At 51.7% G+C, this 20558-nt stretch overlaps 2 protein-coding genes across 5 annotated transcripts in view; both read right to left on the bottom strand.

Annotated features, from left to right (window-relative positions):
- The window catches only part of ALDH4A1 (aldehyde dehydrogenase 4 family member A1), a 31830-nt gene extending 24998 nt beyond the window's left edge, over positions 1-6832 (bottom strand). Inside the window, exon 1 of the mRNA XM_005544608.4 lies at positions 6745-6832. Coding sequence (XP_005544665.2) covers positions 6745-6806 — 62 coding nt within the window. The 5' untranslated portion in view covers positions 6807-6832. The remainder of the gene's footprint in view (positions 1-6744) is intronic.
- A 1720-nt stretch (positions 6833-8552) lies between these two features.
- IFFO2 (intermediate filament family orphan 2) overlaps positions 8553-20558 on the bottom strand; it is a 50508-nt gene continuing 38502 nt past the window's right edge. For all 4 annotated transcript variants that reach the window (XM_045379378.2, XM_045379380.2, XM_045379383.2 and 1 more), the window contains 4 exons: positions 16211-16331; positions 15659-15751; positions 14613-14743; positions 8553-12924 (listed from right to left, as the gene is read on the bottom strand). In XM_045379378.2, the coding sequence (XP_045235313.1) occupies positions 12819-12924; positions 14613-14743; positions 15659-15751; positions 16211-16331 (451 nt within the window). In that variant the 3' untranslated portion in view covers positions 8553-12818. The remainder of the gene's footprint in view (positions 12925-14612; positions 14744-15658; positions 15752-16210; positions 16332-20558) is intronic.

Below are 20558 nucleotides of genomic sequence, written 5' to 3'. Positions count from 1 at the left end.
CCTATCGGATCCTCTCATAGCTCTAGATTTTTCTGGAAGCACTAGTGACAACCCTATTATAGAGCACTGACTGACCATCTGTGTACCCGCCAGTCCACAGGCTCCACACAGCCAGCCCGCACCCATTCCATTCACCACCGGGCACCCCGAGCCTAACACACGGACCGGCCACAGTAAGCACCTGAGAAACACAATCAATGCATGAGTGTCAGAGCTGACGCCAGGCCCCCAGGACTGGACTCCAAGGCCAGTGCTCTTCTGCCATCACCTGGGGCTGCACACAGGCCCCTTGGGTTCCCGAGTGGCTAGGGTGAGGGCTTGCCAAGGACAAGGAAAGGAAAAATTGAAAGGAAATTATCTTTGCTTCATTTAGCCTCCTGGATTGTCCAGCTGTTATCTGGAGCCTGATAAGGCTAATCCTCCGTATCACTGACATAAAGGCAACACCAGGTGAGCAGAGAAAGTGCAGTGCCCAGGGCAGGGCCGAGAGGGAAAGAAAGGCCCAGCCAGGCACAGTGGCTCATGTCTGTAATCCCAAAACTTTGGGAGGCCGAGGCGGGTGGATCACCTGAGGTCAGGAGTTGGAAACCAGCCTGGCCAACATGGTGAAACCTCATCTCTACTAAAAATACAAAAATTAGCTGGGCGTGGTGGCACGCACCTGTAATCCCATCTACCTGGGAGGCTGAGGAAGAAGAATTGCTTGAACCTGGGAAGCAGAGGTTGGAGTGAGCCAAAATCATGTCACTGCACTCCAGCCTGGGCAACAGAGCGAGACGCTCTCTCAAAAAAAAAAAAAAAAAAAAAAAAAGGAAAAGACCCGACACCAGACGCCAGGGATGAACTGCTTCAGCCACTGCCCAGCAAACATCAGGCAACGTTTGTCAAGCACACCACATGCCAAGCACTAACCTAAGTGAGACAGGATCATCTCACTGAATCCACCACACAAATGTATGAGGGAGGCATGACATCGCTGATCCAAAAATCCCAAATCTGAAATACTCCAAAATCTGAAACTTTTCTGAGTGCCAACATGACGCTCAAAGGAAATGCTCATTGGAGCATTTTGGACTTTGGAACTTGGGAGTAGGGATGCTCAACTGGTTCAGCAAATTCTCCAAAATCCAAGAAAGTCCAATATACAAAATACTTTTGGCCGGGCGCAGTGGCTCATGCCTGTAATCCCAGCACTTTGGGATCCCCTGGGGTCCCCTCTGCTTGAGATGCCCTCCACTGGTCCAACCTCACACAGCTGGAATGGGGATCCTATCAGATCCTCTCAGGCCAAGGAGGGCGGATCACTTGAGGTCAGGAATTCGAGACCAGCCTGGCCAACATGGCAAAACCCCACCTCTACTAAAAATACAAAAATTAGCTGGACATGGTGGCGTGTGCCTGTAGTCCCAGCTACTTAGGAGGCTGAGGTAGGAAGATGGCTTGAGCCCAGGAGGAGAAGGCTGTAGTGAGCCGAGATCTTGCCATTATACTCCAGCCTGGGCGATAGCTCAAGACTCCGTCTCAAAAAAATAAAAACCCAAAAAACGAAACACTCTGTTCTCAAGCATTTCAGATGAGGGATAATAAACCGTAGAATGATCTGTTTACAGATGAGGTTCCGAGTTACTCACTCCCGGCTCAGGTCACGGCTCATGAGTGACACAGCAGGATTTGAACCCAGGTCTTCCTTACTCAAGAGACTTACAGTATGGCTGAAGCACCTGCAACATCTCAGAGGCCCATGGTCAGGTAGGGTGATGGGACACGTTCATCCTCCTCACCATACAGCTAGAACCTCATTTCCACCTGAGGAAAGTGGCCGTCCCAAGGTGGGCAGTGACTTGCCCAAGGTCACTCAGCTGTCCACTGGCACTGCAGCTCAGCCCAGGGCCTCTTCACTCCGTGACCTCTGTCAGGAGAGGGAAGGTTTGGGGATTAAGGAGCCTGCAAGAAGCAGAGAAGGGCCGGGTGTGGTGGCTCAAGCCTGTAATCCCAGCACTTTGGGAGGCCGAGACGGGCGGATCACAAGGTCAGGAGATCGAGACCATCCTGGCCAACAGAGTGAAACTCCGTCTCTACTAAAAAATGTAAAAAACTAGCCGGGAGAGGTGGCGGGCACCTGTAGTCCCAGCTACTCGGGAGGCTGAGGCAGGAGAATGGCGTAAACCTGGGAGGCGGGGCTTGCAGTGAGCTGAGATCCGGCCACTGCACTCCAGCCTGGGCAACAGAGCGAGACTCTGTCTCAAAAAAAGAAAAAAAAAAAAAAAGAAGCGGAGAAGTGTCTTCCATCCCCTGAGGTGAGCAGGGTCAAAACCCTAATAGAAGGTCAGGCGCAGTGGCTCATGCCCATAATCCCAGCACTCTGGGAGGCCGAGGCAGGAGGATCACTTCAGACCAGGAGGTTGAGACCATCCCGGCCAACATGGTGAAACCCCATCTCTACAAAAAAATACAAAAAGTAGCTGGGCATGGTGATGTGCGCCTGTAGTTCCAGCTACTTGGGAGGCTAAGGTGGGAGGATGACTGAGCCCAGGAGGTTGAGGCTGCCGTGAGCTGAGATAGTGACACTGTACTCCAGTCTGGGCAACAGAGTGAGACCCTGTCTCCAAAACAACAACAATAATAATAACAGAAGGGGTTTGGCATCTGGGGTACTTAATTGGAACAAAGGGAAGAGACCGAGGACATCTGAGTTCCATACCTTCCCTCCTGCCACCATCCTTCACTGCTGGGACCCTGCCGTCTTGATATTCCTGATCGAAGATGATCACTCCAGGAAGCCCATTGGTAGGAGAGGGGATCATCATAACCGCAGCAGCACTAACTGAGTATTCCAGGTGCTGGGCACTCCAAAGTGCTTTTCACGTGTGAGACCATGTAACCCACAGGACAATCCTATGAGGTGACTACTACTGTCATCTCTATTTTCCATATGAGAACATAAAGGAGCCCAGAGAGGGTGAGTAACCTGCCCGGGGCCACAGAGCTGTCAAGAGTTGGAGCCAGGATCCAAGGCATGCCGTGTTCTCGACCATCTCAACAGCAACTGTTCAACGCCTACTGTGTGCTGGGCCAGATGCGGGGCACAGGAGGCAGGCTGCTCCCGGGGTGCCACTGCCAAGCACTGCCTCAGTGGCGCTTTCACTACTTTAGAAGTGTGAAGATAATCACGTTTTAATTATTCTTCCACTCATATACTCACAGAGCACACATTCAGTACCAGGCACCCAGGAAACCACTGGTCACATCACTGCTAATCCTTGCAGCCACCTGCTATGTGGCTGTTAATACATCCCCATTTTGCAGATGAGGATACTGAAGGGACAGAAGCTGCCTTGCCAAGGCCACAAAGCACTGGATGGGCTCACCGAGGTGGCCAGCGGCACATTCCAGGCCAAAGGCACCGCCCCAGCCACTGGTCGGGGGAGTTCAAGAGCAGAGAATGTCTAAGGAATGGTGGGAAATGCCAGCCACCAACCCAGGGCAAGCTGTGCCCATCCAAGGGCCGGGCACAGACTGGGAAAAGCATTGGGTGCTTTTGATATTTTGAAAATTAAACCATCAGGTAGCCTGAGAAGAGTCCAAAATCACCCAGGATCACTGCAGGGGACACGGTAGTAGCCAATTCTGGCCCATAAGCCCCCTGATGTCAGATGGGATGGGCGGGAGTCATGTCTGAGCTTGGCACAAGAAGTAAGGAACAGAAATGAACTTATAAGCCTACTACATGCCTGGGCTGGCTATTCATCTGCATCCTGCCTGTTTCCAAAGAGAACTGAGGACACCAATGGTAAAGCTGATTGAGAAAAGAACAGGAAGTCAGGGTTAAAGGAGAAAAGAGGCAGTCAGTTGGGAGGCCTGGTGTTCACCAGCTCAAGGCCTTGGACAAGTTTTTCTTAATTTCCATGGGCCTCAGTTGTTTAATCTGTGAAATGGGGGTGGTAACCCCTACATCACAGGCTGCTGAGAGGCTGAGTAAAATAATCCACATGAAAAGTAAATGGCAGTCATTGTCATCAGCCGCCATCCGTGGGCCCACCTATGAAGGCCACACGTTTGTGGTGATTGTCCTGAGGCTGGCTGTGATAAATATCGGTTGACAAGTAAGGGCTCACATGACAAGTTCATTCATTCCCTAAATGTTTGCCAAGGGCTTACCAGGTGCCAGACACAGTTCCAGGGCCTGGGAATATACTGTAAGGCAGACAAGTGTATAAAGGGAAGAAACAAGCTACAATAAAGTACATGGCAGATGAGCTTGTTTCTATGAGGTTTTTTTTTTTAAACATATATATTCATGTAAAGTTAACATGAATGAAAATGTTAACAGTGGGTACCTCTGTGTGGTACAATTCCAGGTGATTTTTCTTTTTTTTTTTTTTTTTTTTTTGCCCTATCTGTAGTTTTCACAATTGACATGTATTAAACTAAAAGAAAACATGTATCAAGGGTATTTTTTAAAACTGGCAGAGATTCCTGGCACTCAAGGCAAAAAAAGAAAACACTAAGAAACATCTCCCATACGTGTTCCTCAAAAGCAGTGGTTTTTCTCAGGACTAGAGTTTTACACATAGGACACTGAGGGATGTCACTGAAAACGCCCTGCAACTGTTTCCCCATAAATGCAGACACGGCACGCCACAGGCGTGCCCTAAATGTTCGTTGAGTACATGAACAAGTGATCGAATACCAAAGCTGTTCCTCTAGAGCAGTGGCTCTCAACCAGAGGTGATTTTTGTCCCCCAGGGAACATCTGGCAATGTCTGGGAACTTGTGTTTCCTGTTAGGGCCAGAACTTCTTTTGTAACTGTCAGGGCCGGGGGTGCCCCTGACATGGAGTGGGTAAAGGCCAAGGACTCTGCTAAACATTCTACAGTGCACAGGACAGACTCCACAACAACAAAAATGTAGCCCCAAATGTGAATCGTGGTGAGGTTGAGAAATCCTGTCTAGGGCATGCGGCCAGCTGCTGCATCAAAGGAGTAACCTGAGCCCAGGGAACCGGTTGCGAAACGCTCTTTCTCTTTCCCCTCTCAATTCAGGAGGCCTCATAATTCAGAGCATAAATCTGGATTTAGACCAACTGTAATTTCAGTCATATATCTCTGAATGGCAGATCATGTCCCATGATAATACAGGAATGAGATGGTACTTATCGGCTCGGTGTTAAGCCCGTGGTGCCTGATTGCTTGATAATTATTATTGTTATCATGGGCTTATCTTTTAGAATATGGATTGCTTTCTACTAGATATCGGAGGTTTTTTCTATGCATTTCTCCCCTATTAAGCTGAAAACTCCTCAAAGGCCCTACCCCATGTAAATTCCCTGGGTACTCCTCACCTCTAGGGTGTTTGGTAGAGCATCAGCTCACAGTAGGCACTCAGTATAACACTGGACTCTATAAGCCCCATCTTCCTGGGCCTCAGAGTGCAGGCAAGGCCTGCAAATGGCATCGCACAGGGAGTATGGCAAGTGTGGCCCCAGTCTCAGCCTAGAAGAGGAACTCTTCTGTCCCATGTCCTCTTCCTGCACCCTTTCCTATCCCCTCCTCACCCACAGAGGACACGCAGCAGGGTTGAAACTCACTTGCGTTCAGGGCACCACCATGTCATCCTTTGGGGGAAGGGAGAGGGCCACTGATTAACTCAGAAAGGGCACAGCTCATCAGGAGAGAGAGAGCCGCTAACAGCCCCGGAGGTCAAGCAAACAAAACTCAAATGGGAGGAGGTGCTGACCCACAGGTGCGCAGCCCCGCCAGACTAGGATCCCCTCCGGGGCAGGGTCTGTGTCCCACCCACCTCTCCAAACCTAGCCCCGAGCTGGAGGGCCTCTCTGAGAATATTTGTCACTGAGTGGGCAAGGATCCAGACACGGGGCTCCACAATGGCAGGGTTTGCAAATCTGGATTTGAAGGGCAGCTCCACCCATGAACTGCTCCTGGTTTTCTTCATTATTTGGAATAATACCTGCCTCACAGGAGTGAGAAGTTTAAAAAGAGGTGATAATGATGATGATCATGGCGATAATCACAACCGGGCGCTGCCTTTGGGCCGGGCACTGTTCAGGGTACTCCCCGTGTAATAACCACTTAATCCTCATGGTAAGACACCTGCCAAGTGCCTGGCCAGCATTTGGTTCATTATAAGCACCCCATAAATACGATTATTCCACCTACAAGAAAAAAGGAGTCCCTCTTTTCTGTCCAACATTTAACTTGAAAAAAAAAGCGGGCGGCGGGGTGCGGGGGGAGCGGAAAAGAGAGGCAGAAGTCCTGGTAGAAGGAGAGGAGGACTCGGGGAATCCGGGGCGGGATGGGGGCACTGAACGTGGGACGAGGGTGGGGAAGTGAGATGTGTGGTGTGCTAAAAAACAGAGGTGCCCCTCGGGGGAAGCTCGCAAATTGCGAAGATCCAGTATTAGGAGTGAGACGAGTGACTACAGAGATTACTTTCCGAGCGTGGGAACCGGCAGGGCCCCCGAGGCACCCTACTCGGTCGCAGGATTCGGGAAGAGGGGTCCCCTCGCTAAAGTAAGGTGACTACCTGAGGGAGGAGGCTAAGGGATCTCAGTGGGAGAAAGGCCTGTGTGGGGGTCGGAGGGGAACCCCTGAGGAACCCGGCGGTGACCCAAGCAGCTTGGGGGTTCGGCAGGGAGGGAGTGCGGCGCTGGGGACGCCCAGTGACTCCCAGGCTCCCGGGCCCCAGGCGCGCGCTCGGGCCGTCCCGGGCCCCGTGCTCACTCACCCGGTCCCGGTCCAGGGGCGGGACAGGAGGGCGCGGCGCAGCGCGGACGCCGGGAGCAGCATCTCTGGGTCGCAGCGGGGTTGTTTGCGGGCTTGTCCGCCCAGGCGCCGCTAGAATGCACAGCCCCGTCCAGAGCGCACCACCTCGATCCGCGGGGGGAAACGGATCACGCCGGCTGTCCTCCGAGCTCGGGATCAGCCGAAGTTCCACTATATTTAGCTTCGGCTAATAAAAAGTATCTGTTCGTGCGATAATAGGGGCATAACACAACACAAGGCAAGGGAACCCGAAAGCGAAGTCCTGAAATGCATGCGTTTTCCCCTCCTCTCGTTATGGTATGACCCGAGAGGGCGTGAACCCCTCCGACCAATCAGAGTGACACACCAAAGCTTCTGAACCAATCAACGGTGCGGTCCTGTTGCAGCCTTCCAAAGTGGAGCAGAGAGGGGCTGAATAGAGCCAATGAGATAACCGGAATGGGACACGTGCTGAAGCGGGGCGGAAGGATTCGCTGCGCCCGGCCCTCTGGTGTGTGCCCGGCGTCCGGTGGGCGTCAGACTGGCTTCTTTCAGGCCGCCAGTGGTTTGTGCGAGGCCAGAAACCTGTCCGTTACCAGACTCCTCGACCCCGCAGGGCCACAGCGCGGCCAGCCCCCTGCTGCTTCCCGGGCACTGCCCGTGGAATGAGCCTGCCTTCCAGCCTCATTGGCCAGGACCCAGCCGCCCTCCACCTACCCGCCAGGCCCAGCGCTGGCCAGCTTCTTAGCTTTCTTGCAGATTACGATCAATGCAAGATAAAACCTGAGCTGGCCAACGCTTAGCTTTTCATTTTAAAGCCTTTGGCCGCAAAACCATGTTGTTCCTGAGCCTTTTACCCCCAAGTAAAAATGTCAGCTTTGCAAAATGTTGTGTGCTTGGTAAACACTCGAATGCTATTTAAAACTTGGATTCTGAAGTCTTCTCTGATGACGAGGTCTCAGGGACCCAATCTATTCCTAAAGTAATGTTACGTTTCCTTACTCTCTCTTCTAATTTGTTTATATTTCTTCCAGCAGCATGAACCGGGCACCTGCTTAGGAGTCAGTTCCGATGCTGATTCTGGTTCCTCAATAGGGCACTAGGCAGACTACAGATCCTTTCTGGGCCTCAGTTTCCTCATCTCTAAAACGAAGGTAATAATACCCAACTCACAATGCCCCCATGATCTTAGGCCACTTCTTTTTCTCCGGATTACACCATTTAAGATACTTTGGGAGAATTTAAACATTTAAATGAAGAGTTGGGGAGGGAAAAGTGCCAAGTATTAGGAATGGCAAAAAGCAACTTGGAATTAGTGGCGGCTATTTGTCTTCATCTTTGGAGAAGACCCTAGACAGGTGGGCTCAGTTCACATTAGGGCAATGTTGCCCTGAACGTGCCCATTAACAAGAAAAACTAGAACGTTGGATAGTGTCAAATGTAGAGCCTGGGGAGGTGACCTCGTGTGGGCACGTTGGAGAGCCTGGAGAAATGGGACCTTTGTGGTTAAAAGGCCATCAGTTCCAAACCAGGCCAAGCCAGTTACTGAGCCCGTGATGTCTCGGGTCCTCTCTTCCCCTTCAGTAAAATGTGTGTAATGATTCCTGCTTTATCATCTTCCAAAGCTTTTATTGTGAGCTACAAATGTAACAGGTGATATGACATCCCCTATTTTATGGCTAATTAGCTAATGAGTTTGAGTGTTTCTGTGACCCTCAGTCCTCTTACCCCTCCCCCAACAGCAGATTCATCTTCTATTTAAAAACAAAAACAACAAAAAAAGCACCATCAGTTCTAAGACACTTCACTTTATTTAAAAGAAGCCAATATACAGGATATAAAGGGCATGATATTTACAACAGTACAGTAAACAGGTTGGTTTCCGGTAGGATCAGTAGTCTTTCCGTGAGTATAAACCCCCCTTCCCTGTGATGCTAGACCCAGCTGGCAGACAACAGCAACGGTGGGGCAGGATGGAATCATGGGGGTATAAAGTCTCCCCGGATGGGGCTAAAAATCAGGTAGATGCAGAAACGTCCACAAGGGGTCTTGCAGGGAAGGGCTTTGCCTCGTTTCTTTGAGGGCTTGGGAGGGAGGGGTCTTGGTGAGGGATTTGCCCAGAACTAACACACAGCCCACCCTGAGCCTGGAAATCATCCATTCATAGAAAATTCCCTTCCAGAGAGAATCTGGCTTTACCTGCACCCACCCAGCCCCCTCCAGACTCCCCACTTCAGGAGAGAGCTCTTCCAGAGCCAGAGCTTGGTGTCTCAAGGGGAAAGACCCCTGTCCTAGGAAACCCCCAGCACCCTGATCCCTCCCCCAGGACCCTGGGGGGAACACAGCAAGGACTGCAGCCCAGGCTTGGCCTGGAGTAGGCACAGCCAGGGCTGGGCTATGAGCATCTTATGCCATTTCCACTCCTACTCCAGTTGCCTGACCACCTGGGACCCACAAAGGCCCAGGCTCCAAGGAAGTCATGTACTCCCACTGTCACCCATGCTCTGCTGCCTCCCAACCCTCTCCCAGCGCAGCTGAGTTGGAAATGGATCTCGGCAGACCAGAGTCAGAGTAACTAATCAGAGCCTACCCCCAGAGCCCAGCTTGTCCCCTCCCTAGTGTGCCTTGGCCCTTCCCCCACCCACCACACTTCTGAATTTCCTGCAACCTACCCCAAGACTTCCAAGAAACTGAGGGGTCAGAGGAGAGGAGAATGGGGTGAAGTGGGAACTACAGTCTGCTGAAGCTGCTCATGGGTGTTAATGACCAAAAGTGAGGACAGAAGACGAGGCATGGGGAGGGGAATGGGTTCTATTCAATCCGGCAACAACATGCACCATTTCTCGTCCACAGGAGAATGCTGGGCTACCACAACTGCCTACCCTAGATTAAAAAACCCTTCCTTTCATAAAAATAGATGAGAGTCTCTTGCTTTATAAATAGATTACATTTAGCTTAAGTTACATCTTATAATCTTCCCCCACCCCACCCCCTCTCCTCCCATTCCAAGCGTAAGTGGTTGAATTCTCCCTAGGTCATCTGAGTTCTACCCACAGAGTTAGTCCACGATGGATTTGGTCCTTCAGGGACCTCAAGACATTTTCTCAAGACAAGAAAGAAAATGTTGGCTTGCCAATAATTTTTTTCTCTGTTTGGAGTCTCAGAGGAGTGTGTGTGTGTGTGTGTGTGTGTGTGTGTGTGTGTGTGTATTTCACAACCAACCAGGGAGCCAAATGGATGCTAGTCTTCCTATCCCTCCCCAATCCTCTGTTTGTATAAAACCCCCAAAAATAGGAGACAGAGGGCAGCGCAGGAGAGCCCATCTGAGAACAATTCTAAAATACCAGTGTCAATATGACACCGGGCTTAGAAATAGAAAGTCAAAACTAAGTATTTACATCTTTACAAAGGATGGACCAATTCATCCCAGCTAGGACTGGTGCTGCCCCAGCGAGCTTTGGGGTCTTTCTTGGCAAGCTGTGGGCTCATGGTGAGGGGACAAGCACAGCCCACTGGCATTAACTGAAAAGAGCATGTGGTGGAGAGGCAGGCAGTCAGGCAGGCCGGACCCCGGAACCAGCCCAGGAGGCAGGCCCATCACACTCTGGCTTACCCTCTCCCACCCACCTGCCCCAAGTCCTCACTCCCAAGAGGAGAGCAGATATTAAAAGCCAGCAGGAAGGGACTTTCAGGCCAGGATCTCTTTCTGGCTCCTGCCATTTTCAAACTCCCTAGAGTACCCTAGTTCTCAAAGACAAATGACCTATGTATACAAGGAGGAAAGTAAAAATAATACCGCCAGACACCGATCACCACAGTAACCTGTTACCCTCCAACGCTAACACTGCTGCCTTACAGTCTTAACTCTAAAGATACGTCTGTCACCCTCCCACCACCTTGGGGAACAACCCAGGGCTGGCTTCCACGCTGCCCACGAAACTCCCACACCACATTGTCCAACGCCTCCCTCAGCCCTGGACGGAGGAGACCCACGAGGGTGGATGTTTTCCTGCCCTCGTGGAAACGGAAAATCTTTTTAGCAGCTGAGGTTCAAGCCCAACTGGCTCTGATAACCTTTGGTTAAAATAAAAATGCAACAACAATAACAACAAGAATCAGGTATGTTTGAACCCTGTAACCTTTAGAACAAGGGTCAGTGAGGAGGAGAGAGAAGGGCCGTCTCTCTTCCAAAACCATTGTCCCTCCAAGTACCTGCCAAAGGGAACTGTTTGGCTAACAAGAGATGCTGACTATGGAAGAGTCACAGCCAGACTGCCGCAGGGGACCTGTGGGAGGTGCCCCCAGCAAAATAAAACAAAGGAAAAAACTCATGACGAAGGCCACCAAATCGTGATAAATTACATCACACGTAGTCACTAACACATTCTCACGCTCTCTCTCTCTACGTGTATCTATTATGTACAGTATTTTCAAGACTGTAACACAGGTGGGGGAAACAGAAAACAGAGAAGACCCTTAAAGGCCATGAACCTCTGGGGACCACAATCCCAGTCAAACCCAGAGCCCCCTCCTCTGCCTCCAGACAAGGCAGAGGGACCCAAGTTCTAGTCCTTGGGCACATTTTGCTACTTTGACCACTAGAGGGAGCTCCTGGGACAACAAAAAATTAAAATTGGCAACAGACCCACTGCAGTAGGTAAAAAAGGTTAAAAAATAATAATAAAGCAAAGCCTGCTCAGCTGGCTCCAAGCTGAGATTTGGAAGGGGGAGGGTCGCCACACAGTGCCCTTCAATGCAGGCCCACTCAAGCCATTCCAGTCTTGGGGGATACTGGCTCAGATCAACACCCTGACTGGCCAGTCAAGGGAATTGCTGAGAGAGGCTTGCGTGTGTCCAGGAGCAGAAAGAGGATGGCCCTCACTCCAGCTCCTGCCCTGCCAGCAGCCCACCAGGCCTCTCTCCTGCCAGTGGCCAAAAGCGGGCAACTGCCAGACAGTCCTAACCCAAGGCGGGTGGAAGGGAGCAGAGACCGGGCCTGGCCCCTTCAGACTTTCTCACAGAGAAATTAGAGATCTCTAACCCTCTATTGTTGACTGGCGACGGAGGGAAGAACATCAAGTTATCAGGGCAAAAAGACCCCCTTGGCCCCTGCCCTGAACCCACAGAGGCCCAGAAGACAGCAAGCGGTCAGGCAGGCCAGTGCCTTGCGGCAGCCCCGGCCTCCTGACCAATCTCAGCCAAACCCACGCTACCCAGTCAGTGCTGCGACACACATCACCCTAACCCCGGCCTCCCTCCCAGCTCCAGGGGGAAGCCAGGAGCCCAGGAGAGGTCCTGCCTTCCACAATGATATAAGGCAAGCTGCTTTTGTTGTTTGTTTTGTTTTTTGCATAGTAGTTTAAACACAGTGAGGCTCCGCCTTTCCCTCACAGTGCCTTGTCCCTTCGACTTTGCCACTCGATCCCCCCAAAAAATTAAAATGTGTCTTCCTTCCCTTCCTTCCACCTTTCTCTCCTTCAGGGAGTGAGAAAATTGGGGTGGTCCCTACCCAGGCCCAGAAAGCTCACAGAGGCAAGCGGCTCCTTCCTGGGGGTTGGCAGACCACCCCAAGCCCCAGGCTGGTCTGGGCTGGCTCAGGAGGAAGGGAGGGCGTAGCCCATGGCCAATCAGAGGAGCAGGTGGGACAGACGGCAGAAACCACATTACGCCACGGCCAGCCGGCCCGGCCCTCACCTTAAAGTTCTGTATAAAAACACCTGCTAGGAATAATTCTTTGGAGCTCAAAGTGGCTCAGCTTAAGGGAGAAGGCACAGTTAACACTGCAAAGTCCGCACAGAAGTCTGCATTTGTAATGTGGAGAACAATAGAAATTGACAGCACCATTCCTTGGGTGGGTGGGGGATGGAGACGGGGCACCGTTGGTGGTGTGGAAGGAAGGAAGGAAGCAGCAGTCCCTCGGGGCCTCCAGAGAAGGGAGGGCAGAGAAAGTCTGTGTGGTGCGGCTTCGAACCCCACTCCAAGGGGCCTTCCTGGCCCCGTGAGGAGAGGTGGCAGGGCCCCATCACCAAGACCACCAGGCTGGCAGGGCGTCAGTCATCAGCTGACCATGGGCTCCACATCTGCCTCCCGCTCGAACTCATCCTGGATCTCATCTGTACTTCCTGAGTCGCTGCTGGCCACGGAGCTGGGGGACGGTGAATTCCTGAGAAGCACAAGAGAGTGGGGAAATTCAGAGAGCAGCCCTGGGCCTCTCAAGGGTCAAGGAGTAGGAAGGCTGAGCTGCCACTTCTATAAGATCTACCCTTAGAGGAGCCTCGCCCTGAGCTCCTGCCTCACTCAGCTATCCTTAAGATCCTTTAAGCTCACGAGGTAACCCCCTGCACCGCCCCCTACTTGGTCTGGCTGTGTTGACTTCTCTAGCAAGAAAACCCCTTGGGAGCTGGACCGTGGATCAAGTTTGACTGTTACCCTCCAAGCACTTAACCCAGGTCTGGGCACATAGTAGGTGCTCAGTAAACCCTGGATGACTCAGCGCTCAAAAGGAGGCCATGCAGGATACGGTTGACATCACTGGGCTGCAGTTCTGATTCTATCTCAGATGAGCTGGGGGTGGGGGAGCTTAGGCAAACTGTTTAACCTGCCTAAGTGTCTGCTCTTCTGTCTGAATAATGGAGATAACCACAGTGGGTTCTGCGGGTTTAAGGAGTTAAAGGTCTGAAAGGCAAGGCCACGGCCCTGCACACAGATCTGCTCCCCGCAGGGCTGTCCCTCCCTCTCATACAGTAATGCAGCAAAACGAGGAAAACAACGAAAATGTATTTGTGCTGTGTGGTAGGCATTCTCTGCATATTAGCTCATTCTCAGCATGGCTGCTCAGCATGGCTGTCCCCCGACAAGGCTGTGTGTCCTTGAAGGCAGGGGCTCTGCCTTGTGTGCCATGCCTGACACATGTCAGTCTCCTGGGGACAGGACCTGGGTTGGAAGAAGATGATATGGTTTGGCTGTGTTCCCACCCAGATCTCATCTGGAATTGTAGTTCCCATAATCCCCACGTGTCATGAGAGGGACCAGTTAGAGATAATTGAATCATGGGGGTGGTTTCCCCCATCCTGTTCTCGTGATAGTGAGTTAGTTCTCATGAGATCTGACGGTTTTATAAGGGGGTTTCCCCTTTGCTAGGCACTCATTCTCTCCCCTGCTGCCCTGTGAAGAGATGCCTTCTGCCATGATTATAAGTTTCCTGAGGCCTCCCCAGCCATGTGGAACAGTGAGTCAATTAAACCTCTTTCCTTTATAAATTACCCAGTCTCAGACTTTTTTTTTTTTTTTTTTTTTTGAGATGGGGTCTTGCTATGTTGCCCAAGCTAGCCTTGAACTCCTGGGCTCAAGTGATCCTCCCACCTCAGCCTCCCAAAGTGCTGGGATTACAGGTGTGAGCCACCACGCTGAGCCTCAGGCAGTTCTTTATAGCACCATGAGAACAGACTAACAGATGGCAAAGGAAGAGAAATCACTTCCTGTGAGCAAACGGGAGCATGCCCCGTCCGCCTCCTCTGCTCCCAACTCAGCAGAAAATGGGGCTTCGGCTCCTCGAGGGCAAGGGCTGTACTCACCGGCCCCACCGTCTTGCACAGAGCAGGCCTTTGGCAAGTATCTATTGAATCAACAAGGGGCAGGGTGGTGGTGGGACTTGCACGAGGTTAGATATGTAAGGCATCTGGCACATAGGTGTGCTAATAGTCACTGGAGGTATGTATGGATGGATGGATGGACGGACGGACAGACAGACAGAGAGATAGGTTGGCAGTATGAAACATGGCCAAGTTGCAGCCTTGGGAATTTCCCTCCAAGGATGCCATAGCTGAATCCCCTGGGAGGACAGGCGGGTACCTGTCTGCGGAGCCTTTGATGAGCCGGCGGCAGGTCTCCATCTGCACGTCCAGTCCTCGCTTCATGCTGCACATCTCCATGTACTCATGCAGGTGTCGGTTCATGTCACTCTTGGCTGTGGCCAGCTCCAGCTGGGAGGAACCAATAAGGAAGAAGGGTGAGGGCAAGTCATCCTCGTGGCAGAAGCCTCAGCAACCTCCCCTCCTGGATTCCTCAGGGATGGTGCCATCGAGTCCACCACTGGACACCACACCATCAGGACCCGGCCTCTGGACATCAACCTCCCCCACCCTCTGCTCTCTGCACATGGTTCCACATCCCCTAGAACTCCTTCTGGCCAAAGGGGAATGGTTGCTTAGCAACCCCAGCAGCAGCCCGGCTCTGATGTGCCCCACCCGGTTCTGAGAACTCGGCGTCTCTGGGTTCCTTTATCCAGACCTGATTACAAAAATCCTGAAGGCTTTTTCATGTTTCTGACTCTTGTCCTCTATCAAGTGATACTTCCTCTAGGGAAGGAGCTGGGCTTCCCTTTCTCCTGCACAATAGCAATGACTGTCATTTATAGAAGTGATCACGTGCACAGCCTCTGGAGCCAGAGAGAACTGCACTTCAATGCTGCTTCCTAGCTGCAAGGCCTTGGGCAAGTCACTTGGTCTCTTCCAACCTCATCTCCTCCGCTGTAAAAGGAGTGCGTGGTGCCTACTGCATAGGGTAGAGGTAAGGATACCAGGTGTACTCAGCACCTTGCGTCACTCACTATCACTCCAATGTCAGCTCTTTGGTTATTATGGGATCGTCTTCTCAGCTACATATATTCTTTTTAATTCTCTGAGGCAGGCAAGGATCACCACCCCCATTTGACAGATTAGGAAACTGAGGCCCTAAGAAATATGTTAGTCACCCCTGAGGCCTCCTGACTCCCAATCCTATGCCTGTCCCACTCTCCCAGCCCCTGCCCATGACACATGGGCATTTGGTCGCCAGGATCTCAACCACGTGGACCTCAGGAGAGCCTCACAAGTGGGCTCCACGTCCCGAGCTCTCACCTCAATCTGACCGATCGTTTCCTGGTACTCCTTGTCTCTCGTCTTGAAGAAGGATTCGGTCTCGTGGATCAAGTTGCCCAAGTTTTCCTCTTGCTGGGGAAATAGAACAAAGGGGACAGTTTATTTGATTTATTGATTTATTTTTGAGACGGAGTCTTGCTCTGTCACCCAGGCTGGAGTGCAGAGTACAATCTCGGCTCACTACAACCTCTGCTTCCTGAATTCAAGCGATTCTCCTGCCTCAGCCTCCCGAGTAGCTGGGATTACAGGTGCACACCACCAGGCCTGGCTAATTTTTATATTTTTAGTAGAGATGGGGTGTTGCCATGTTGGCCAGGCTAGTCTCGAACTCCCGACCTCAGGTGATCCGCCCGCCTCGGCCTCCCAAAGTGCTGGGATTACAGGCGTGAGCCACTGCGCCCGGCCCAAAGGGGATAGTTTAGCTGGGTGGTGGGGGCTGTAGGAAAATAACAGGGATGAGGGACCATTGAAAGGAGGTGCCCCCCCCAGGTCCCTAGTCCTGGCCTTTGGGAAGCCAGGCGCCGGGCTCACCTCGCCCTGCAGGTCGATGGTCGGATTGCAGTTGGTGAAATCCTCCCACAGCAGCAGCGTGTCTTCATTCTCTTCCCACGTCAGGCTGTCACAGTCGTCGTCAAAGTCAAAGGTCTCCCGCCTGTGGGGGTGACACCAGAGGGCATGACTGAACAGAAGCCAGGCTCCAGGGACCCACACAGGGGACAGAAAGGGGCAGCTGCCCAATAGGTACACACCTTCAAGGCTGTCCTCAGAAAAGACAGGGGTAGTAGCCAAAGGCGACATTCGCCATATCCAAAAGGAGTTTAACTCTTTTAAAATGCAGAATGTATTTATGTATCGTTTGTATAATTAAAAATGTGTATTTTTTTTAATGTCAGGCTTTAATTAATTGGGACTAAAGATATTTTCCTCCAAGTCCAATCTTGCAATTTTCCTCATTCATTTAACAGCTATTTCTTGAGCCCCTAGTTTGAGTGAGATGCTCAATATAATACCATCTTCTCTGCAATTTGGGAAGGTTGGTATTATTCCTATTTTACAGATGAAGAAATGGTGGCTCAGAAAGGATAACTCAACTGTCTAAAGTCACACAGCTAGCATGTAGCAGAAACAGGCTAGAATGCCAAATGTTTCCTATAGCTTTTTCCTCCCCATCAAGACACTCCCCAAGCACCCGTTAGGTGCTGGGCACTGGACCAGCCACTAAGCATGCAGTAAAATGCAACGCCCTCAAAACAATTCCACCTCAAAACAATCCCATGAGGTAAGCATAACTATCATTCCCATTTCACAGGTGAGAAAACAGAGGCTCAGAGGGATTGAGTGGCCTTCTAGAACAATACATGCTGGAAACGAGATTTGAATTCAAAGCCTGGGAGATGTCAAGACCTCCCTATTGGCCAGAACCAGAAGTAGGTTGACCAACCATGCAGGTTTGACTGGGACTAAGGGGTTCCCAAAATGCATTGGTTACCCCAACTGGAGGAGACCTAAAGATCAGCTCATCCAACATACTCCTCTTTCCAAGGGGAAGGCTGAGTCTGCAGGAGTGAAATCACTTGACCCAGTGCATCGGTAGCACACGACAGTGTGGACCCTGTCTCCAGGCTGCCCTCCCAGGGCTCTCCCCATTGCCCGCCCTCCCTCAACTCCTTCCTGGATCCTCAGGGGCAATGAGTGTTCCCAATGGACTGGGTTGGAGACTGGGCAGGTCCCAAGAAGGCTGTCTGGTAAAAAGCTGCCTCGAGCGCCCCCTGGAGTCAGGCAGGGCTGGCTCCCCTCCAAAAGCCATTCCCACAGGAGTCCATAGGTGGCTCCCCGAGTCTAGGGTCCTGAGCTGGGGGGCGGGTGCTGGAGAGGGCCGTATGGCCGGGAGCCGCCAGGGTCCAGCCCTCACTGCATCACATACTCGATTCCTGACTTCACTTCCTTCCCAGCGTCTGGGATCTGAAGGAAACCCCAGCCGAGGGACAGGAAGCTGGAAAGGACAGAAAGACGGGCAAGAGAAGGAACTCGGAAGAGACCCCCACTTCACAAATCTGCCAAGGTGGGGCTGAGGAGGAGCCTTGGCCCTGCCGGGGGACAGCTGCACGTTCCCCCTCTTCTTCTTGGTCTGAAGCCCAAACAACCGACTTGGATCAAAACAAAACACGGCTGCATTACTCAAACACTTCATCAGATCTGGCCAGGGGCAGCCTGGCTAGGTCCTGCCCACAGCTGGCGGAGATGTCCACGGGAAAGGCCCAGGGCCCCGCCTGCGGTGGGGTCAGGGTGGCCTACACAGAACTGCAGAATGGGGGTGGGGGGTGATCAAAGTGATCAGAGGGTTCATTGTTTGTTTTAACTTAGGTAACTTCACAACCAGCTAAATCTAATTCCATAGTGAACCCAATTCAGCTCTATCAACACTGAGGCGCCCGTTCCTGCAGCCAGTCTCGCCTGACTTGGATCTGAATGCTGTTTCCACACACCGGAGCCTTTGCCCATGGGGCCTCCTGGCTTCCACTCTGATCTATCTCCTTTTGTAGCTCACCCCATTCCTGGTCAGCTTAACAATGCCCTGGGGACTTTATAAAAGCAGGGACAATAATTTCTTCAGAGAAGCCCTTTAATTTAACCACGTGGACCCAGCCTGGGGTCTCTGGGGCATACAATCCTGTCTTAGGCTCAGAAATGCCCAGGGCAATGTTTCAAAAAACCTAGATCCAACCACTGGTTCTTTCCAAAAGCCCCTATTGGCCGGGTGCAATGGCTCATGCCTGTAATTCCAGGACTTCGGGAGGTCAAGGTGGGTGGATCACTTGAGGCCAGGAGTTTGAGACTAGCCTGGGCAACATGGTAAAACCCCCATCTCTACTAAAAAAGTACAAAAAAAAAAAATTAGCTGAGTGTGTTGGTGTGTGCCTATAGTCTCAGCTACTTCGGAGACTGAGGCAGGAGAATTGCTTGAACCCAGGAGGGGGAAGCTGCAGTGAGCTGAGATCGCACCACCACACTCAAGCCTAGGTGACACAGCAAGGCTCTGTTTCGAAAAAAAAAAAAAAAAAAGCCCCTCTTGGCAGGCAGCAAAAGATGAGAAATGAGATGGGGGGTATCAAAAGAGGAATCAAGAATCTAGGGGTCTCCTTATCACCCTTAAATAGCAAACCCCCAAAATACAGCTCCCATCTCAGTTCTGTTTCAAAGGAATGGCAGGTCCAGGAAGTATCAGGCAAAAGAGTTCCTGTCCCCACCCAGTTCCAACCCTGCCCCTGCCTCCTGTCTACCTTAAAAGTCAGCCTAGAATAGGGACAGAAGAGAGAATTCTCTTCCGAGCATGGCATGGGGGACAAAGCACTGGACCAAGAGTTGGGGGCCTGGCTCTGTCCTAACTCCACGTGTGCCCCTCTGAGGGGCCGGGTGGAGTGAGCTCCGGACTATGGAATTCTGAGCCAGCCTCAGAGTTCTGCAGGAAGGTTAGGAGAGCCCATGCCCCTGGCTTTTGAAACAAGTGATGTCAAAGGCATCTGCTAGAAGGAACATGCCCTCTCTGGGGGGGTTCGGGAGGCGGCAGAGCCTCCCAGAGCTCTGATTGGTAGCATTTGCCAATTTCCCGCAATGGCAAATTTTAAGGTACTAACATGACATCACTGAGGCTGCAGTGGGTATAGCAGCTTCTAAGAGCTGGCACCAGCAGGTTTGCCCACCACTGACCATATCCAGCCCAGACCCTGCCACCACCCCAAGCAGCATTTCCTACTGAGAGTGCACTAGTGTGGGAGGCGGCCTGGCTCTGAATCTCAGCTCAGCCACATACTAGCTGAGCAGTGTTGCCCAAATCCCTTCTCCTCTCAGAGTCTCAGTTTCCCTGTCTACAAAAGGGGAGGGATACCCCATCTCCTAGGTTGGGCGTCTGGAGTCAGCAAAGTGACATTTGTGGGGCCCCCTCCAAGTGAACGTCAGGAGCGATTTCTGCAAGCCATGTGGTCAACACAGCCACCCCACCAAGGGCAAACTAGTGCAGGTGGGTCTGGCTAAGGTCTGCTCAAGAATGGCCCACAGGCTAGGTGAGGTAGCTCTTGCCTGTAATCCCAGCACTTCGGGAGGCTGAAGTAGGCAGATCACTTGGGGTCAGGAGTTCGAGACCAGCCTGGCCAACATGGTGAAACCCTGCCTCTACTAAAAATGCAAAAATTAGCCAGGCATCATGGTGCATGCCTGTGATCCCAGCTACTTGGGAGGTTGAGGCAAGAGAAACACTGGAACCCAGGAGGCAGAAGCTGCAGTGAGCCAAGATCTCGCCACTATACTCCAGTCTGCTGGGTGACACAATGAGACTCTGTCTCAAAAAGAAAGAAAAGAAAAGAAAAGAAAAGAAAAGAAAAGAAAAGAAAAATAGCCTACAAATAAGACCACATCTGCCATTGCCCCTTCTGGGTTCATGATATCCTTAGACACAGACATGTTTACACATGACCAGGGAGGGGACAGCCCAGCCCCTGTATCTCATGGGCAAGAACACCCCTTCTCCCACCGCTTTTTTGGAGGAAGCTTTCAAAGGCAAGGCAGGAGAATGGCAGACAGGGAACATAAAGGATGCTGGTGAATGGAAGAGTATACCCCTGTCCAGATTCAGCAGCTGCCATCCAGCCCTGTTAAACTGTGCCCCAGGTTCAGCACTGCCTGACCTCTTCAAGCTTCCAAGAGAGGCTGAACATAGGAAATTTCCCAAATCACAAATGTTGAAATGAATCTTGGCTGGGTGCAGTGGTTTACCCCTGTAAGCCCAGCACTTTGGGAGGCCGAGGCGGGAGCATCGCTTGAGCTCAGGAATTTGAGATCAGCCTGGGCAACATGGTAAGACCCTGTCTCTACAAAAAAATTT

Source organism: Macaca fascicularis, chromosome 1, assembly GCF_037993035.2.
Source record: "Macaca fascicularis isolate 582-1 chromosome 1, T2T-MFA8v1.1".
Classification (NCBI taxonomy): domain Eukaryota; kingdom Metazoa; phylum Chordata; class Mammalia; order Primates; family Cercopithecidae; genus Macaca; species Macaca fascicularis.
This window is presented reverse-complemented; position numbering and strand designations above follow the sequence as displayed.